This window comes from Syzygium oleosum, unplaced genomic scaffold (genome assembly GCF_021117445.2).
Source record: "Syzygium oleosum isolate NSW1041296 unplaced genomic scaffold, Sole_v2.1 Sole_v2.08, whole genome shotgun sequence".
NCBI classification, from domain to species: Eukaryota; Viridiplantae; Streptophyta; class Magnoliopsida; order Myrtales; family Myrtaceae; genus Syzygium; species Syzygium oleosum.
The window spans coordinates 3,357,210-3,378,123 of record NW_026607492.1 but is presented as its reverse complement, the minus strand read 5'-3'; the positions used below and the strand labels follow the sequence as shown (position 1 = coordinate 3,378,123).

Sequence of the window (20,914 nt, the reverse complement as noted above, 5' to 3'; positions counted from 1 at the left end):
TGAACGGATGAGTAGGTCCTCTGAGGGATCTCCACTTAGTAAATGAGATGCGAAGCAGAATCCATGATGTCCATGCAAATGTTAAAGTTCTTGACTTGTTCATTGATATAGCTCGTGGTTTTGAGTCGGTCGACATCGATCGTACGAGATCTTAACAGAGGTCAGAGATCAACCGTGGATGGAGGGAGATGCATGGCTGCATCCTTATTAAGCTAGTAATAGACAGTAAGGAGATCAATGAATTACCCGTTCTTGAACAAAATATAAAGCCAAGTGAGGAGGGTCATATACGAATTTACTTTTGCTGCAAATGGTCCGAAAGACATTTTGCAAGTGTAATAAGTTTAGAACTTTTTATGTAATTTTCTCACATAAATGAGGGTTTTTTTATAATAATATTATTTTGACACCAGTTCACTTTTTGAGGTTTGATGTAGAATAAATATTTTTTATTTTCTTTTTCTTTTTACTTCTTTCCTTATCGTTTTGCTAACTTATTTTTTTGGACAATCATCCATTTCCTTTTCATTTAAGAAAGTTGGTATAAATTTATGATATTTTGTGGGACAAGGTCCATCTTTGCCATAAAAGGTTGAACAAACTTGGTTATGTAGAGGAAATGTCATGATTACTTTATTTAGTATTCTTTATATTGCTTAATCAGATATGTTTTAAGCATGAAGTCAATTGTTTAGCTAAGCTTAAGTTACGTATGTATATACGTACATTATCATATATTGTTCACTGTGGAAGTCTCATGGAACTGTTACATAGTAAGGAGGAATTGATTCTGACAATCAAAATGTGTAGGAAAAAAAGAGAAGAAAAATATAATGTTAAATTTCGTAGAAATAATCAACTAATAAGTGTTCTTTTCAATCACAAAATACAATACAATATAGGGTTGTGGTCATTATAATATACTTATCGATATCGTTTGAGTACTTAGCTATAGTTCAATACAGTATATATCATATAGATAGATTTGTGTAATGAACTTCTGAAATTTCATGCAGTAGTCTCCCGTACGGCTACTTTTATAGTAGACATGATGCTTATCACGGCTTTCAACGAGTATTCAAAATTTTAAATTAAAAATAGTGTATATTTCTACATTAATTAAAGGATATCCCACATAAGATTCGAAACTCTTTCAACTAGTGAATAGTGGTTGACTCATTTAATTGCAGTGATGATCTCAAATTGATCAAGCTTCATTCATCATCATCACGCTAATTATTATCACCTTTGAAACAATCTATACACTCCATGAAATTTAAATTACTCAACGAAAATAATTAAATTACTCAACACTAGTCGAGAAGCATGAAATTACATTGAGATCATACTTTACAATTATCACCAAACGTTTTTGCTCACATGAAATTTATATTTAGTCGGAGGAAAGATTACAAAAGCGAATTTGAACATCGTGGTATCCATTGTGTTCCAAAGAATGGCAACACTTTTCGGATATAACATCAGAATGTAAAAAGAAAATCTCGATCATAAATTTAGAAGAGTGGAACTAGAAAAGAATCGGTGTGACACTAGCTACCCGGCCAGCTGGGACCGAGCCCCGACAAAGCGGGCAATGCCAATTTCTCAAGAGCCATTCCTTGATGCAACTTTCATGGTACCCATGGTTGCGTGTCTTGAGCACACAACACTCATCTCCTTCCTCAAAGCTCTCAAGGCAAATCGTGCACCCATCAATATTGAACTTCTCCACATCAACACGATGCTGCTCGAAGACGCGATCAAAGAGAGCCCGAGTCGTGCTGTCGCGGCACCAAAAGAAGAGGCCAACCGCAACGAGGATGGCTATGACGAGGCTGCATGCTAGCAACGTCACGAACAACAATGAATCGTCGGCAGGAGGAGGAGGAGGAAACGGGGGAGGCACGATGTTGTTTGCTTCTTCTTTCGAGTTGGAAGAGAACTGGGGTGCGCCTATAAGCTTCGATCGAGTACGCGATTCAAATAGCTAAAGAGAAATGGAACGATGTTGTGGTTTCTTGCTAGTTGTTTCGGTCTGTTTTCGGAAGTTAAAGATTCGATGTTGTGGCGTTGGACAGTAACAGTCCACTTGCAAAGCAATGCTGAAATAGACATGTAAATAATCCCAGTAGCCTTTGAATCTCAACTACATTCCTCGAAAATTCCGATGATATCCGCAATATATATGTTTCTGTCAGAGGAATAACAACGAATGGATAAGACGGAAATCTTTTGTAGATACCAAAAATCTTTTTCACCCCCTCGTTTTCCTTACAATCAACATGCAAAGTCAAATCACACCTGGTTTTCCTTCATTAGTTTTTCCTCTTTTGCGCTCACATTTATATGCGTCTTTCACGGAATCTAAAGCGTGGTGGGGCTATTCCACAACCTCCTAATTCTCAACGGGTTTTGCCATCTCTCTTTCAAAACTTCCTCACGAGTCTCAATGTAGCTGACTGATGAAGACAATCAAGCACTTCGTGGGCACTTGATTCTGTTGCCGTGGGTGGTCGTGTCGGTGTATTTAGCACTTCCCGCACATCTCTCGGTTCCCGTACGTGCCCCCGGAGGCACGCACTTGCATCGGTGGCAGCACGTCGTGCACGCCCTCTTCCTGGAGTTGAGCTTGCACCTCTGGTCGCAGAGTGGGATGCAATCTGCAGAGACACCCCACCAAGCAGCGAAAGAGGACATGAAGACATTATTGAGTCATGGCAACGTCAGGAGGGGAAGATGGGCACCTGCTTCGGACTTAAGTGGGGGCAACCGTGCGGATGTGGGAGGCTTCGCTTGGTGGTGGCGTCGCCTTCGATGGAGGAGATGGAGTTGCTGGTTTGGCTGGCACTTTAGCCGAAGCAGGAGGTGGCACTGGCAATTTGGCATATGGTGGAGATGGAGTTGGTCGTTTGGCTGGCACTTTGGCCGGAGCAAGAGGTGGCACTGGGACTTATACGGCGGAGACGGAGCCTGCAACAAAGTTGTACGTTCGATCTCTACTTTGCTTCAGAGTTCATTAAGTTACATTTAATCAAGCAACATATTAACGTGATTCAACCAGAAATAACATAAAGAAGGAAATGTGTCTCACACGTTGAAAGATCTGGAGGCTTGGACTTCTCTGAAAAGTCAATGCAGTGACCTTGATGGTGGTGACTAATCTTGTCTCTTTGTGAATCCTAGACTTTACGGTTGTCTCTTTGTAGAACTTCTGTGAATTAAACCTAGTAACTACTCAAAAGACCAACTTGTAAAGTACCGTATATATTATTGCTTGGTAGTCCAGTAAATGCAAGCATATGTCTAGAAGGTGGAAACAAACAATGAAGCCCACTGTTTGATGAATACCCAACTGTGTATCCTGCTCCTCCAAGGCTCCGAACGTTTGATGCACATATAATGAGCTTTACAGACATTTTTCACAGGATTCTACACATTACCTTCGTCTTGAGTCCGTCGTCACTGGATGAAACCAGTCGAAAGAAGACAATGATTTAGACCACGCCCACGCACACATAGGGGAGAGGATGAGAGAGAGAGAGAGAGAGAGAGAGAGAGAGAGAGAGAGAGAGAGAGAGAGAGAGAGAGAGAGAGAGGGTGATTATCAGGAGCAAAGTGGCCAAAAAGAAGAGCATGGCTTTGAAGGCCATGGGGAACGGCAATAAAAGAGGCTGAAACTTGAAAGAGATGAGATCAAAGAGCTTCTTCTCTATGAGATGATTACTTGAGGAAGACAGTAACAGTATTACCAGCTTTAAATAGACCTTGAAGCTCACAAAGAGGGAGAGACAGAGTGAGTGAGTGATATACTATGGTTTAAATTAGCAATATCTATTCACTCTTTCGAGCTCTACAAAACTTTTTTTGTTGATATCACTGTACAGTGTACACGAGGTCTATTCCTCGAAGCTTGCATGTAGTGATTTTCTTTGACAGCTGCCCTTTTTGCAAGATAAAAAGTTATCGACCTCTCTCTCTCTCTCTCTTCCTTTGTTATACGAGGGAAATGCTGCTTTTCTTGTATCATTTTTTACGGAGTCAAAGTTTGGTAGCGGCAAGTGAAGATGGACGCACAGATACGTAGTATGAATTGGCCCTTGGTGTCAGATGCCAGTTTTATTAGCAGGGACTTGTAAGTCCTTTTGACACTCCTCCTCTGTATTATGATTTTTTTCTGAAACATATGAATTTACTGGTGGGAAAGCATTATGACTTTTATTTTTTCTGAACACCAAGCTTTTACTAAGGGCTCTAACTCCAGATTTATTTGAATAAAGGGGCTACAATAATGTTAGCTATTTTTAATCAAGGGTGATCGAAAGAAGTATGTGATGAGTCTTGATACCTGAGCATTACCTGTTCTTTTTACAGTAAGTTAGATTTTGGTTCTTGACATGTCCGTGATCTTCAGTGTGAGGATCTTTCTGGCTTGTATTTTTTGTAGGGTACTCTATCGATATATATAGTTTCCATAAAAGGGTGGTCGAACAAACTTGGTTATGTAGTGGAAATGTCATGATTATGTTACTTAGTATTCTTTATATTGCTTAATCATATATGTTTTAAGCAAGAAGTTAACTGTTTAGCTATATACATACGTACATTATCATATATTATTCACTGTGGAAGTCTTGTCGAACTGTGACATAATAAGGAGGAATTGATCTTGACAATCAAAATGTGTAGGAAAAAAGAGAAGAAAATTATAATTTATTAATTTTCGTAGAAAAAAATCAACTAATAAGTGTTCTTTTCAATCATCAAACCGTATAAAAATAAAATACAATATAAGGTTGTGGTCATTTTAACATGTCTATAAATATCGATAGAGTACTTGGTTATAATTTAATATAGTATATATCGGATAAATGGCTATCATCTTTTGAAATTCGATACAGCTGTCTTCCGTATAGCTACTTTTATAGTAGACATGACGCTCATCACGTCTTTCGACGAGTATTCAAAATTTTAAATTAAAAATAGTGTATTTCTACATTAGCAAAAGGATTTCTCACATAAGATTTGAAACTCTTTCAACTACCTAACAATCATCAGTGACGACTCATTTAATTGCACTGATAATCTCACATTGATCAAGCTTCAATCATCATCATCACACTAGTTATTAGGGGTGAGCAGTTCTCAGTCCGGTCCGGTCCAACCCAAGAACCGGGAACCAAACCGGGAAGATCGGTTCCCAGTTTCTAAGACCAGGGACTAGACTGGCTAGTCTTGGGACCGTGGACCTAACCGGACCGGTGGTCCTGTCCGGTTTCAATGGGACCAATCACTTATTAGTAAAGGCAAGAGGGAATTGGGGAAATTAGATTGTGCTTTCTATTTTTTTGAAAAATTTTAAAAAGTAAATAAATATATATATGAAAAAATTAGAAAAAAATATATATTTATCGGTCCGGTCCGGTTTCCACCCTAGAACCGAGAACCGGACTGCCCTGAAACCGGTTCCACTTTTAGGAACCGGGAACCAGATCGATATTCTCGAGAACCGGACCAAACCGATCATTTCGGTTCAGTCTGGTCCGGTCCCGGTTTGAGCGGTCCATCTTGCTCACCCCTACTAATTATTATCACCTTTGAAACATATCACACCCCCCATGAAATTTAGATTACTCGATGAGAATGATAAGACCTAAATGAAAACAAATTAAACTACTCATCACTAGTCGAGAGGCATGAAAGTACATTGAGATCATGCTTTACAATTATCACTAAATGAGTTAAGAATATCATAATGCAAAAGAGAGTATTGGGGAATTTCTGCATATTTCGATATATCTGAAAAAGAATACATGAGCCTATTTATAGGCTTTATAAGATGACTATCTAAGATAATATATCAATCAAGATATACGTGCAATCTTGAGAGACACATAGATTCAACAGAATTATCAAATATCTCTAAGATAGGAAATTATTCTAGAAAAATCCCTAATTATATCTAACAAAATGCATTACTCACATGAAATTTAAGAGGAAATATAACAAAAGAGAATTTTGACAATCGTTGTATCAATCAAGTCCCAAAAATTGATAAAACTTTTGGGATACAATATCATAATGTAAAAAGAGAATCTCGATATGCCACTAATTGGACCATACCATGAATTTAGAAGAGTCAAACTAGGAACGGGCGGGAGATGGGGTAATCCTAGCCAACCGCCCCGCTCAGACCATGCCCCAGCAAAGTGGGCAATGCGGGGTTTCACAATTCCAGAGCCATTTCTTGATGCAACTTTCGTGATACCAATGGTTGCACGTCTTGAGCACACAACACTCTTCTCCTTCCTCGAAGATCTCCAGGCAAATCGCGCACCCTTCAATATCAAACTTCTCCAAATCAACTCGATGCCGCTCGACGATGCGATCAAAGAGATCCCGAATCTCGCGGCACTGGAACCAGGTACGGAGCAAGCCGATGCCACACAAGATGAGGAAGAATGTGAGAATGCCGAATCCTATGGACTTTATGAATGTCGATGAAAAGTGGAAAGGAAGAGGAGGCGACGGAGAGGGCGAGGGAGGCATGATGTGTTTGTTTCTTCTTTGAGTTAGAAGAGAAATGGTGTGTGCCTTTGAGCTTTGATCCTCGATTTATGTTTATGTCAGAGGATTAACGACGAATTCATACGCTCCTTTCTTACCGTGAAAAGGGACGACAAATCCAGAAGAGCAAACCCTAAAATGTCAAACATTAACTTTTACGAAATGCTAAAGCGTGGTGGGCTATTCCAAGAATGTATATTTGGAAATGTACTTTTTGCTTGTAATTTCAGCGGATCTTGTAAATATTCTAGGATCATAAAAAGAGAGAGAGAGAATCACTTCACCCTTTATTAGAGGAGGGCATTTATATCCGGACGATATGCATATGAAAAGAAATTAGCTATTTTAGAGAATAACAAAGTATCAAATAATATCCGTAATATCTAATTAATAATATCTTTAATAGGGAAATCTTTAATCTCAATTAACGTAGCTGACTAAGGAAAACAATCAAGCACTTCGTGGGCACTTGATTCAGTTACCCTGGGAGGTCAGATGAAGGCGAATCGGTGAATTGTAATTGTATCATCGTTGCCACGGCTGTAAATTCAGGACCCTGGTTCGCATGATGGGGCTGCCCATTAACTTTTTTGGATGTAAATTTGAAGATAACATACTTCTACTCTATTCTGAGATTGTTTTATCCCAAAAATATAATTTCTGATGAATCTTCAGAGAGGACAGTGTATCAAATATGGAGATGCAATTTAAATGATCCAATGTTGAAACTAAAAATTATAAGCATGATCCCGCGGAGGTTATTTCTTTTTTTCGCCAAAACTGTTTAAGGCAATTTTTCCCTTTTGAAACTTTGGTGTAATAAAGAACTTATGATAAGAATGAGGTAACTTTTAGAGTCCGACTAGCCTAACGCTAGGACTTTTGTGACGGTAGGAACGGTCCAACATCAGCCACACTTTTTTATGGAGGAACTAGGGAGACTTGTTCCAGCGGTTTCATTTTTTTTTTTTTTTACTTCCCATTGCTTCCTATTTTCTTGACTTAATTTAGGATGAGATTAGAGAATTCGAAAAGGAAAATTATTAGCTAACGATACCAAAATCAAAAGTTCAAAGTATATTAGATGGTCACATTCCTTTTTTTTTTTTTTTAGAGTTATTTGGGAACGATATCTCCCAAATCTTTTCTTTGGTGGAGAATGATATTTACTCCTTTAAAAGTTGCAATTTAAAATTTTTCAGTCTACTTAAATCTTTTCTTTGATAGAAAAATATCCACTTACTGGGATTTTTCTATTTGTTATTTCAGTACTGTTAAGTGTTAACTAATCATTTCCTTTTTTAAGTTCTCTAATCTAATGCTAAATTAAGCCAAGAGAATAGGAAGCCACGGGAAGTAAAAAGAAAATTGAAACCAGTAGAACCAGTCTTCCTGTTCCTCAATAAAAAAGTATGGCTGACGTTGGACCGTGCATTTTGCCAATTGCCGGTACTGTTAGTTAATCATTTTCCTAACTTTTAGTGTCAAGGTCTAGCTTTTGCTCAAGCCACCGCGGCGATTTCTATGTACTGCAAGCACAGAATAGGTGCCCTCATCCTGAGGGTGCAATCATTTGTATAGTTTGCATATTGACTATGGACTAACTCTGTTGTGAGTGCAGAAGCTGAGAGTGTTCGCATGGCAACTACATCAAAAGACAGGACCCTAAGGTCGTGGAGGGTAATTAGATCTGTAGTCCTAAAACTGAGCGGGTTTCTTCTTGGTTGCATACATCAAATCTGTTCTGGTTCTTGGGATTGTACTATAAATTTATGGTACAAGAAGGAGTTGGGTGCAGACGATTATCCCGTAACGGTCAAGAAAAAAGTGTTAATAATCAAGTTGAGGAATCTCAAATGGAGGTATTGCTACCTTCTTGACTATGTCAAACGTATTTCTGCATTGACTTTTAGACAATGTTAGACATCATTATTACCTCATTTTGCGTTGTCGAAGCCGGACTCTGATACTTCTAATGGTTTTCAAAATTCACGAGTAAGTGCTGACACGTGGACTATTTCTTCCAATTAGGAAGTCATTCTTCCTTCAGGCGATATAGATTGACCATTTCTTTCAATTATGACAACCTAGTTCTTTCCCTTTTTTGAATCCAAATATAAAAGGATAATAGATTCAATAGCGCCTCCAGAAGTATATGTTTGCAGCTTACATTGCCATATACAAGATATTGAATCCGAACAAGGTGCAGAAAGAAGGTATTCCAGAATGAATCATTTATCCATTTAACTCGATATACCATCATATTGCTTCCCAGTACAGAACACCTTTCAAAATATTGGTAATGAACTCGAAAGAAGCATTTCAACTTGCCTATAAAGGGGAAATATATTTTCTTTGTACTGTTGGCGCCAGTCACTTTTTAGGAGATCTCTTGCATGTACAGCCACTTTAATCCCGCCATAAGAGTCAATGTGCATCCAGTAAAGCAACCTACGAGCAGCAGATAAACAGAAAAATGTACCCCGATGTACATAACTAATAAGAACTTAGGTAGCAAGAGGCAATCACGGTCTCACAAATCAAAAGAGCTTATTAGCCTTGTCTCGCACGTGTAGAGAAAGAAAGTATAGGACTGCTAATTATTTGGAACTAACGAGGTTCTCTTAGCTGTTGGTCTTAGGGTTCTCATCCGTTTACGGCGGTTTCCATTGGCAAAATGCCTAATAAATGCAGCTTCAACTCTTCCCGTGAGCCTTGAAACCTGGGGCTCAAAAGATGATCCAAAGTGTATCTCTTATTTAGATGGGTATCGACATTGAGAAAAAGTTTAGTATCTCAGTCGCTAGTTACAACCTCATCAGAGCTGCCGAGGTACGAATTATCCACCATTTTTAAGTAAGACATTGAAGATTTGGGACGAGTGATCTGCATAATTTGATATTAGAATAGCATATTTTAGCACAGAAAAACCTTGAAGAATATAGCTCGATTGATAAAGTTAATGTACCTTGTCCTACTTCTTCATAATTTTGGATAATGCCAGTTGGTTCATGAAGCCAGTTAGGTTAACTGGCTTGTCATTATACTGAGAAAAGGAATACATATTAGGGGTGTGCAACCGGACCGGGTTTACCTGGAAACCGGACCGGCCCACCCGAAAAATAGGTCCGGGAACCGGTTAGAACCGGTCCGGTTTCCGGTTCCAAGTAAAAACCGACCCGGACCGGTTTTAGAACCGGTTTTGAGATAATGTAAAAAAAAGTAAAAACCCTAGATCATGTTACCCTACCCAGCTACCCAGTCTGTCTCTCACGATTTCTCTCTTCTCTCTTCGCGACCTCCTCTGTCTCTCACGGTTTCTCTCTTCGCAAGCGCCTCGTCAGTCGCCACAAGAACACAACCCAGCTCGTCGCCTGCCTGGGTGTTGAAGAGGGCTAGGGTTCGGTCATCTCGGCGTCCGTACTGTGCGTGTGTTTTTTCCGCCTTTTTGGCTCGCCGATTCAGTAGATCTGTAAGTACGCGACGAAATTCTCTGTGGATTCGCTTGTTTTTCTTTTGGATTGTTGATTTTGATGGATTGTAATTTCAATTGCTCATTTTAGGGATTGTTACTTTTGGCGGATAGTAGTTTTTATTATTCATCTTTTACTTTGAATCGTTTCATTGCTACCTATATTATTTTGCTGGAAGAAAATGAAACCGGAAAAAGGAACCCAAAAAAAAAAAAAACAGGTTCTCGGGTAGACCCTGAAACCGGACCGGAAAAACAGGGTTGGTTCCAAAATAGGGTCCAGGGAAAACAGAGTAAGTTTCAAGTTTTTAAAATTGGGAACCGGTTATAACAGGGTTGGTTTCAGGTTTCAGGTCTGGACCCAACCCACCCTGGAACCGATCACCCCTAATACAGATGATCCTCGATTACAGTAAAATTGGTGGAGATTGGCCTAACCAGTAGCATTTTAGAAGTTGAAGATTTTGGTAGGATTCCGTAAAAGCTCCAGTCATCAATTCCTCTGATTTCCTCAGCTCTGCCTCGGTGAATGACACATCCGAGTTTGAACTCATCAGGATTTAATTAGCAGCTGATACCGGACTTTGAGGTTGGACAGTGATCTTCACGCGATCCTTGATATTAGTCGGAGCTGGTCTGAAGTCGGAGCTATCGGCTTTGCTTCTGTTGACCTTATGATCCGTATCTGCAACTTTTGCGGGGCCATCATCTCTATCTTCTGATTCATTGTATTCCTCACTAGTCATCTCAACTTCTTGGATAACACCCATTCGCGTCCATCCTAGACAAATAAAATAACGAATTATGAGATTGTGAAGCTGAGAATTTCTTCACGATCCCGAAAGGGGAATTCGTGCCAGTCCCACAGTTTGCAAGGTTGAACCGTAACCTGCTGTCTAAATATGAAATATGGCCATCTAGATTCCATAATAATGTTTTCCGAATTTTTGCCACCAGCAAAGATTCAAACAGACTCATTTCAATGATCTGTAGCTTTCCAAGAATTTTCCCCCGTATTCCTTCTTTTGGGTCAAAAGACAGTTTGTTTTAGATAGTTCATAGTAAATTTCGGATTAAATTGACCGTGTTTCGAAGAAGAAAACGAATTTGGAGCACCAGTATGCTGGTGGCAAACCTAAAACAAATACAGAAATCCAGACTGGCATCTGTGCTAGATGCCCTGATTAAGACGTTTTGTTTTCTACTTGGTAGGTGAACGGACAAAAAAGAAGTTTCATAGCAGGACAAGAAAAGCAGCGGAAACTTAATGTGCACACCACCTCACCTGACCTTGTACCGTTAACAGCAACGGAGACTGGGGATGGCGAGATACCTATGGCAGCGATGCTAGTGCTGGTCCCCGGTAATCCCATGACCAGTTTCTTGATCCTGATGCGAAAGAGTGATCAATGCATTCATCTGCCTTGATCAGTTCATCTGCCTCGGCCACCACTTCCTCTACCTTTTTTTATAAAAGCCGAGGACTTTGTCGAACTCATTATCCAGCCTCCCGAAGAACAAGAGCTTGCACTCACCTCCCTCGTCCGACGAACTCAGACATGGTCTGGTGCCTCCCATGATCCGATCCCTCCTCTTGAACCGTGCTCACTAGTATCACTTCTTCGTCTTCACCACTTTCTTTGGAAGAATTTCCCGGTGTACCGGCCCGCTGAAGGCTCAGTAGACTGACCCCCATTTCTTTAAAGGGCCCTGCGAGGTGGTCGTTGGTGCCCTTGGGGATGGCCGCGAATACAGCTGCCGGTGGCGCAAGACGTCCTTCAAGATCAACTAGCGAAAGTTGTGATCCATGTAGGTGTCTTGCCATTCCGGCACCATTTGGAACACAAACTCTTTCCCAAACTTCATCTTAAGCTTATAATTAAACTGTAGATTCACATGGTGCTACTTCTTCAGCTGAACAGGAATGAAACTGCAAAAAGTTGTGAACTGCAAAGTAATGATGAAGGGAAAATGTTCTTGGCCCGTTGATCCATTTAGCACAAGAAAGAAGTTCAAGGCAGTTTGCTGTGTTTTCATTGAGATGTACCCTGAATCTCTGTAGTGTAGGGACACACAGGTAATATGCGCAATTTACTCGGGACCAATTTTCGCTTATAACCACTCTCTCTCTCTCTCTACCGTTAAAATGAAATTATAGTTAAGGCATGAGAAGAAACATCCAATGAAAGGTGACCTTTCCAATCTCATATCGTTCTTCTGAGAGACTTGTTCTTGTTCTCACCCGTTGCTATTGTTTGGTGTTCTCCATTCTTAGAGTCTTGCCTAGAAGATGGCAAGTTCATCAAAGGAGAAGACATATTGGACGATCTCTCTTGCAGTACCCGCACTGCCTGTTCGACGAAATTCCTCACCCCAAACGCGTTCTTCTCATTCCCGGTATCCATCAACACTCTGTTGACTTCTCGCACCACTGTTTCATTTCTTGGCGGTGTTCTCTGTTTTGTGTTTGTTTTTTTTCTTTTAAATCCCTGTGTTTTCTTCCTGCCTGTTTGAGTGTTTAGTTTTGCAAGAACTAAAATTAGCTGCTGTCCACTTAGCAGCCAGTGGCTGCTGCCCGGACATGTTGATGTCCTTGGATGGACTATCTGTCACCAGCTTGACCCTGCACGTTCTTTATGTGCCATAGAGAAGTAGCGCATTGTTGGCTTTTACCTATTTTCGATTTTTCCTATCTCTCCTCTCAGTATTAGTTGATTCTAATTCGTTACATTAATTGTGCGAGGAGAGAGACCTAACTGATTTGTTTTTCCTCTCTTCAAACTTAATCGAGCAATTGTAATAGGTGTGTATACTCTGTTTTAATGGAGTTTCAAGTTTCATTGGGTTAGTAGATGTTGCAAGGAAACAGAATGAGTTTATGCTTCATTAAACTGACGTCGAGAGTCGAGGTCAAAAGCAACCCAGTGTTGGGTCGAAGCAATCAAATACTCCACAAAGTATTGTCTCACTTTTGTTGATATGCAAAATTCATGTCCTCGGGTGCTTTGCTCGACTTATTATCCTTCTATACGCTGAAATGCTTTTTACATGGCAAAAATCCGTGAATCAACTACAACAAAGTTTGGTTTTTCATATGCCAGGAGTAACGGGCATCCTTGTTCCGTTCTCTTAGTCATGGTTGAAAGGAAGGGGTACTGACTTGAAGGCCCGGTACTTGCCGACATTATTTATTTATTTTTTTTTATTGACTAGAATGGGCTGACTTGAAGGCCCGGTACTTGCCGACATTATTCAAGTGCTCATTTTCCAACCTGGGCGATTTAGAGGGAAAAAGGAATCACTGTTTCATTACTATTGTACGGAAGCGAAAGTCCTAAAATATCAAGGTGCAGGGGACTGAAATGGAAGTCGGCAAAAAGGGTAAAAAAAAATGCTCACTTTAGGATGAACTCTGATGTGTTTTATTCACTGCTCATTAATCAGCGGTGTTCGATCAGGTATGTCATTGGATTTTTCTGCTTCATGGCACAAAGGTAAGCGTAGGGGAAAAGAACATGGCATACCTGGAAAAAATTCCATATCCCACGGCGGATGATTTCTAAGCTAGCGATGATCGCAATCAAGGCCACTCTGTGTAAGAAAGGCGCTTCTCTGGAGCCTTAAATGTTCTGCATCCATGCCAGTCTCGGTATGACATTTAGCACCTGCTGTTGCACGTAAGTCGAGCAGAGATGGTCCCTGAGATATGCCCGCTAGCGGCAAAACAAGAAAGTTGAAGAGCTTCTAGCATTCAGCCTTCATCTCCTCTGGGTAAACATTACGAAAGTTGCGTGGCACAATCTGCCCATTTGCTTACAATGGCCATGAATTAAATGCTTGTGTTTGGAATTGCGAGTTTATCTCTCAGCCAGGATTCTTGGCATTTCGCCTCAGGAGGCCCCAATCAATGACGAGATCCCTATACTTGTTGACAACCGTTGCAACCCGGAGCTGGCCGCTGCGATGATCTTCCACGTGACCCCCTTTCTCAAATCATGACCCGTTCTCATGACAACCGCAAGGATGGATGAAAAGTGCTTCAGGCCGTTGAGCCCGTGCATTATGCATCGCTCATCGTACAGGCGCCGGAGGCACTAAAAACATGGAATGTCATGAGATTGTTGAGAACCAACATGATGGAACAAATAATTATGATACTACATAGCAAAGCGGAAAATTCTCCAAGGAAATGAGACAAGACGCTAAAAGCAGGCTTCGCCAGCGGAGAATCTCATGAGATCTGAAATTAATTATGTCTTCATGCGAGTTTACCCGAAGAAAACGCATCCCATATGGCATAACTGCGTCGTTGAAGTAAAACACTTCGTAGAGTTTGCTTTCATCACATTTGTTTGATCTTGTTCTGCAATTCCCCCAACCGTAGTAACAGATATAAAACTCCAAATTTCTGAAGGCCTGAACCCGAAAAGCAATTGCAACGGGTATAATTACATGCGAAGAAACCTTTGTTCAAAGATTAAAATAAGAAATGACGATGTAATGAGTTGATTCAGTTTTGTTTGTTCAGATGACCTCCACCCAGGATCTGACAGAAATGTTGTTATTTGAAAGAGAAACATGACCCACAAATGACAAGAAAGGATTTTGCTGAAGTAGACAATGATCAATTTTCAGAATCCTGCTATAGATGTTGATAAATAAGTCAAGGAGATCAGACCAGTGAAAAACATGTCAAAAACAAAAGATGAACTTATTCTTTGACCTGATGTTCGGTGATTCAGAAAATCTGGTCATAGGCTCTAGACTAACACGAGATGAAACCACTTGGGAATATAGTAACAGCTCGTAATATACAACTGTGTCACAAGAATTATGACTACTGCAAGAGCAAACCTGGCTGGTAAGTTGATCTGAGAAGAAGAAATCAGGTAGTGTTACCTGCAGCATCGGCATAGTGAAATGAAATCAACCCATTCTTCATGAAGGTTATGTATGTGTGTCTGGTTTGTCCTAAGTCAGTATGCTTATCTTGAAATATGGAACACGTATACAATGAAAAGCACACTGAACCAGGAAGAAGCGGCTCAAATGGTATATGATGTTGAAAGGGCAGAATGTTATGCAAATCACAACCTGTCTAGTAGAGCCCTTAGTCTCGTTAAATACCAAATTAAGCCTCTCCTATAATCTAGCTTTCCACTTTCAAATGCATAAGTATCGAGATTGGGTGATTGGAGAAATTTCTTTCAATCTTACCACGGCCAACCCAAGGGGAACTAATTCTCTCGACGCCGTATAGCTTTTTGTTCTTGGGTCCATATCCATATGAAGATTAGACAGAACGCCGGCCAACATTAAGACTGGGAGCCCGCAACTAAGAAGGACTTCCCTATAACCCAGTTCAAATCCCTTTTTTGAATCCAAATGTAAAGGGATGATTGACCTGACAGAGCCTCCGTATGTGTTCGCGGCGTTGTCGCGCCACGCTCTCGCGTGCTAGAATGGAGGTATTTTTCTATACGGGCCTCTCCCAGACCATACCTCACGTGACAGCGGGGTTTATTTGATCTAAATTTGAACTTGGAGTCGCCACTAGTCATTTACGGTAGGTTGACTAGAAACTTAATTGAGGTACGGGAGAAGTACCGCAATCCTACGAACCAGAGATTCTGAATAAGGGACTTGGTTACGTTAACGATCCCAAATTGAGACCATTAACGCCCTTTCGGTACCTAAGAACGATATGGGTTGTCTAACGTGTCACACGGATCCCTAAGGTCAATTCACTAATCTAATCATGAACAGACAGTTAAGCACCCAAGAATTAAATGCACATCCAATGACAAATCAATCATAGTAACCCTAATTTGGCCACTAACAATGAAAATCAAACGAAACAGCCAAACCCTCACGAATCTCTAATAGCTTGTTCATTTCATGATTTACACATTTTTAGGGTTTAGGGTTTTTTAGGGGTTTTATCCTTAAATTTGGAATTTTCCAAAAAATGCCACTTAGGCATTTCGGAAAATTCAAATTTTACTTTTTATGACTGGCCACAATGATTTTTAATCATTCTGTGGATTTTCAAAATTTTTGATTTTTTGATTTTTTTTTTTAAGTGTCATTTGGACATTTCAAAAATTCAAATTTCATCTTTTATGAATGGCCACGATGATTTTGGACCTTTCTGTGAATTTTCAAGTTTTTTGAATTTTTTTATTATTTTTATTTCGGAAAATTTTTTTTAAACCAAGAAATGACTTTTTTATGAATTTCTGGAAATTTTTGTGAATTTTCCAATTTTTCAACTTTTATTGATTTTCCAAAATTTTCAAAATTTTTTATTTGTATTTTCCGAATTTTCGAAAATTTTCTGAATTTTCTGAAAATTTTTGTATTTTTCTGAATTTTCTGTAATTTTTTTGAATTTTTATGAATTTTCTGCAAATTTTCGAATTTTCTAAGAAAATCTATTTTTTTTTATGATTTTTGTGATTTTTTATTTTTTTAGAATTTTTTTAGAATTTTTTTATTTTTTATTTTTTATTGTTTTTTTATTTTTCCCGCCGGAGGACGAACCGGACCGGTTCAGACCGGTTCGGCCGAGACCGAACCGGCCGGCACCGGTGCCGGTACTCCGGTTACCCTCTCCGGCGCGCACAACACCAAAACGGCGTCGTTTGGGCATTTTTTTATTTAGGCATTTTCACAAACGGTTGGTGGGCATTATTCCATGTTTTCAGTTTTCAAGGCTGCCGGTTCGAGCTCGTCGCCGACGAGCCTCCGGCGACCTTTTGGTCATTCTGATTGCACCAAAGTGATGTCCATGCGTTCTATTTTTCATCTAGCCTATTCAGGTCGCCGCCGGACCTTCGCCGGCCGGCGAAAAATCGGTCCAAAAAACCTAACTTGCACCGTTTAGATTTTCATTTTTTAGAACTTGAATCCTAAAACTAGCCGCCCTAGCCGTCTAAATCGGTTCAAACAACTATCAAAACATCAAATAAGGTTGAGAAAGCTGACTTGCATGGCCCTACAGCCACGGCGACGCTCCGGCGAGGCAAAAACGGCTCCGGCGAAGGGATTTTCATATGTGGCCGACTTGGTTTGATGCGTTTTTAATCATTCAAATGCAATCAAACAAGAAAGACATGATTAGAAACTAGTAATGAACATCAAAATACCAAAATTCGTCAATAAAATCACTCAAAAATGCACATTGAAATCAAAATCAAATTCTGGAAAATTTTGGTTAAAACTGATCACGAAGGGTTTTTACCTGGTTCGTTCAACAATTAAATGAAATTTTTGAAGTAATCGGCGCCCAGATAATTGTTCCTTGACACTTTTTCTTCACTCTTGTGGTCGTTTCTTCGCAGGAACAGGTCTGGGATGGCCGGAAGAGACTCGGTTTCAGACGTTCCCGGTCAGCTTCAAATCCAGTTCGCCAGTGAGGAAACTCACCGGCGAGACCGATTTGCAGGCGATTTTCGATCGGAAAAGCGCCGATCACTCGGCCTCAGGGAGTCTCAACTCACTTCTCTCTCTATTTTTTCCTTTTTCTCGTCTGTTTCTCTCTCTCTTTCTCCTCGGAATTTTCTCGAACAGGTTTCGTTCTTCGACTTCAGTTTTTTTTCTCATTTTTCTTCTTCGATTCGCGCTCAAATTCGGTTGGAACCGAACTCCAATCGGTTTTTGGGTTGTTAAACGGTGCCAGATGGATAATATCCAGCTGTCAAAATTTATTAAAACGTGCTCAAATAACTAAAAATGTTTGACGAAGTCCACGGGTTTGAGTCGGTTTTTTCCTGGGTTTCTCACGGGTTAGGCGGCCGGGCGAAGAAGATGAACTGTTCGGTTCGGTTCGGGTCGACCCGTCCAACCCGGAAGTTCCGGTTTTAACTAAATCCTCAAATTAAGTCCGATTTCCGCCAAATCTTCAAACTTCGACCCCAAAATTGAATTCCCCATCACATTCAGAACCCAAATATATGATTTTCCCCAATTTTTATAATAATTGTGCCCAAGATTTTCTCATTTTTATATTCGGATTAATAGGGTTTTGTTTAATTTGATATCCTAATGACCTTATTAGGCAAAATTGATGCCAAAATTGAATTACCCACCACTGATTAACCCTAGAAATGATAGTCTCACATTTCGAAAATTTCATTTTGGGCACGATTCCCAATTTGGGTTCAAAACTCTTAATTTTCAATCAAATTTTGGGGATTTTTTATTTTTATGTCAAATTGTGCAATTGGACTGACCAATATGCAATTCAAGGTCCCAGAATCAACTGTTATGAAGACACTAAGACTTAAAAATGTCTAGAAAAAATTTAATTTCATTTTTCGTTCAATTCGGGTTTAATTTTGCCCAATTTTGGGAAAAGCATATACCCGATTGAGATTTTCTAAAATTTACAGTGTATTTATGAAATTGGATTTAAAATAAGACAAATGAATATTTTTATGGAATTTTCTGATTCCATTTACTATTTTTCTTGATTTTCTTGCTTATTTTGACTAAGAGAAATTAAAAAAATTGCAGAAAAATGCTAAAAAATTATTTTTTGGTTTAGAAATAGGTTTCCAGGCTTGGCCAAGATCCCTAGACCTAATTTTAAATTTTTTGAAAATATGACAAAAATAATCTAAAAATTAGGTGTCAACAAGCGTACATCGCCGTATGCAAGATAATAAATCCAAGCAAGCTGTAGAGATAAGGCATTCCAGAATGATTCATTTGGTTTCTGGACAGTTTTACTTGTAGATTTAGATGGAGCATTTGTAATGCAAATGTTTATATATGATTCTGTTCGACTCGTTCATGAGTATAGTTCGGCTAATTTCACCCGTGCTACCCAAGACACAGATTTATGCTGGTTCAGAAGAATAAATTGGCTTATATCACTTCAGAGAAGTTTATTAGAAGAGGTACCGAAACAACCGACAGAGTCGATATATTTTTGTAATCATGAAGAATGAACTCGACACAGCACGGGAAGCAGAGTTAAATTCGCAATGGTCTTCCCATTACAACGCACAATTTTGAATACTGAGGAACTAGACAACTAGTATTTGGATAACTCAACTTTTTGAGTATACTCTTGTGGACAACTCATCATACCCGGTTTTCTTGGATTAATTAATTTGTGTCCTACACAAGTATTTCTCATCTCATTTCGGCAATGATATTCCGCAACCCAGCCATTCACCGCATGGTTTTAGGATTGATCTGCTCCCAACAGATAACATATACAATCCTACACACACATGGTTTAGTATGATCAATTCCAAGAGTGCTGTAAACCAACTAACAGAAGTACTGTTGTATCTGAGGTACCAGTACTAACTACTTAGGCACACAGGAGGGTAAAACTTGGAAACTACATCACTTTAAACAGATAAGGAAACATGACTTCGTTGTTTGAAGATGAGGAGGAAGAGAATGAATCCCATGAGGCGGGACTGGAGCTACTCAAGGGATGACAACTGCTTGAGGGATGATGGGATTAGCACTGCGCATGTAGTACCAATATATAGAGACCTGCAAGATACCGAGCAGCGTCCCAACAGCATTTGAAACCTGCAGGGTTGTTGATTAATTGTTAGACTTGACTTCAAATGAAAAAGAAATGAAATTAAATAAGAATTTTATTACAATTACCATTTAATAGATGTTGTCCTTGATGGTCGAATAGCCCAGCCACACACCGCAATTGAGGACGGTGGCCACTGAGAGCCAGAATGACATATATTCAACGCTCCTCGTATTCATTATCCTTCTTTGCATTAGACAAATACAAAGAAAGAGACAGAACAATGAGTGTTAGCAGAAAAATAAATAAAAAGAGGGAAGCAGTATACATACCAAGATCGCCAGCGGAAGGCCATACATGGCGATGTTGAAGATCGCAGAGATCACTCCGAAGGCAACTCTTCTACTATTGGGCTGGTGCACAGCAAGCATGAATACTAGTGAATAAGCGGTGAAGAAGGCTGTAAGGACCTCAGCCCCACCACGCTTCTGCTACGCCACTCCTTGTGTAATATTGTCCGCTTTGGACACTAAGTCCTCACGGTTTTAAAACGCGTTACACAAGGGTTAGGGGCCAAGCCTTATAAACTCACCAAGATCTCACTCCCTAAGCAATGTGGGACAAGAGCAATGCAATCCCTTGCCATCCTAGAAGCCTGCCGGAAGCCGCTCCTTGTCCAGGTCCTCGGACCCCGGCGACCACTCCCCGCCCTCGTCGGACCGGGTCGTTACATTGTCCCCTCCTTCGAGCACAGCGTCCTTGCTGTGGCCCCACACGCGGTTAGGAGTCGGCTCTGATACCATTTGTAAGGACCTCGGCCCCACCACGCTTCCGCTGCGCCACTCCTTGTGTAATATTATCCGCTTTGGACACTAAGTCCTCACGGTTTTAAAACGCGTTACACAAGGGTTAAGGGCCAAGCCTTATAAACTTACCAAGATCTCACTCCTTAAGCAATGTGGGACAAAAGCAATGCAATCCCTTGCCATCCTAGAAGCCTGCCGGAAGCTGCTCCTTGTCCAGGTCCTCGGACCCCGGCGACCACTCCCCGCCCTCGTCGGACCGGGTCGCTACATTCTCCCCTCCTTCTAACACAGCGTCCTCGCTGTGGCCCCATACGCGGTCGAGAGTCGGCTCTGATACCATTTGTAAGGACCTCGGCCCCACCACGCTTCCGCTGCGCCACTCCTTGTGTAATATTGTCCGCTTTGGACACTAAGTCCTCACGGTTTTAAAACGCGTTACACAAGGGTTATGGGCCAAGCCTTATAAACTCACCAAGATCTCACTCCCTAAGCAATGTGGGACAAGAGCAATGCAATCCCTTGCCATCCTAGAAGCCTGCCGGAAGCCGCTCCTTGTCCAGGTCC

The 20,914-nt window shown here is 40.4% G+C and overlaps 1 protein-coding gene and 2 long non-coding RNA genes across 4 annotated transcripts; 2 read left to right on the top strand and 1 right to left on the bottom strand.

Moving 5' to 3' along the window:
• Window positions 1-8,941: 8,941 nt before the first annotated feature.
• On the bottom strand, window positions 8,942-11,497 carry LOC115685507 (uncharacterized). 2 transcript variants are annotated; one of them, XR_008817099.1, is made up of 3 exons: window positions 11,322-11,496; window positions 10,475-10,817; window positions 8,942-9,015 (listed from the first exon to the last, which is right to left on the bottom strand). XR_008817099.1 is itself a non-coding variant. In XM_056314029.1 (2 exons), exons 1-2 carry the CDS (start codon window positions 11,407-11,409, stop codon window positions 10,597-10,599), a joined length of 309 nt encoding a protein of 102 aa, XP_056170004.1. In that variant the 5' UTR covers window positions 11,410-11,497; the 3' UTR covers window positions 10,428-10,596. The 2 variants fall into 2 exon arrangements, 1 of the variants encoding a protein (XP_056170004.1); XM_056314029.1 differs by lacking the exon at window positions 8,942-9,015 and having other exon boundaries at window positions 10,428-10,817; window positions 11,322-11,497.
• LOC130138826 (uncharacterized) lies at window positions 11,305-13,012 on the top strand. The gene is made up of 3 exons (XR_008817100.1): window positions 11,305-11,845; window positions 11,951-12,113; window positions 12,312-13,012. It is a non-coding gene; the product is annotated as an uncharacterized LOC130138826 (long non-coding RNA).
• A 249-nt stretch (window positions 13,013-13,261) lies between these two features.
• LOC130138825 (uncharacterized) lies at window positions 13,262-14,484 on the top strand. The gene is made up of 2 exons (XR_008817098.1): window positions 13,262-13,417; window positions 13,495-14,484. It is a non-coding gene; the product is annotated as an uncharacterized LOC130138825 (long non-coding RNA).
• The last annotated feature ends 6,430 nt before the right edge of the window (window positions 14,485-20,914 follow it).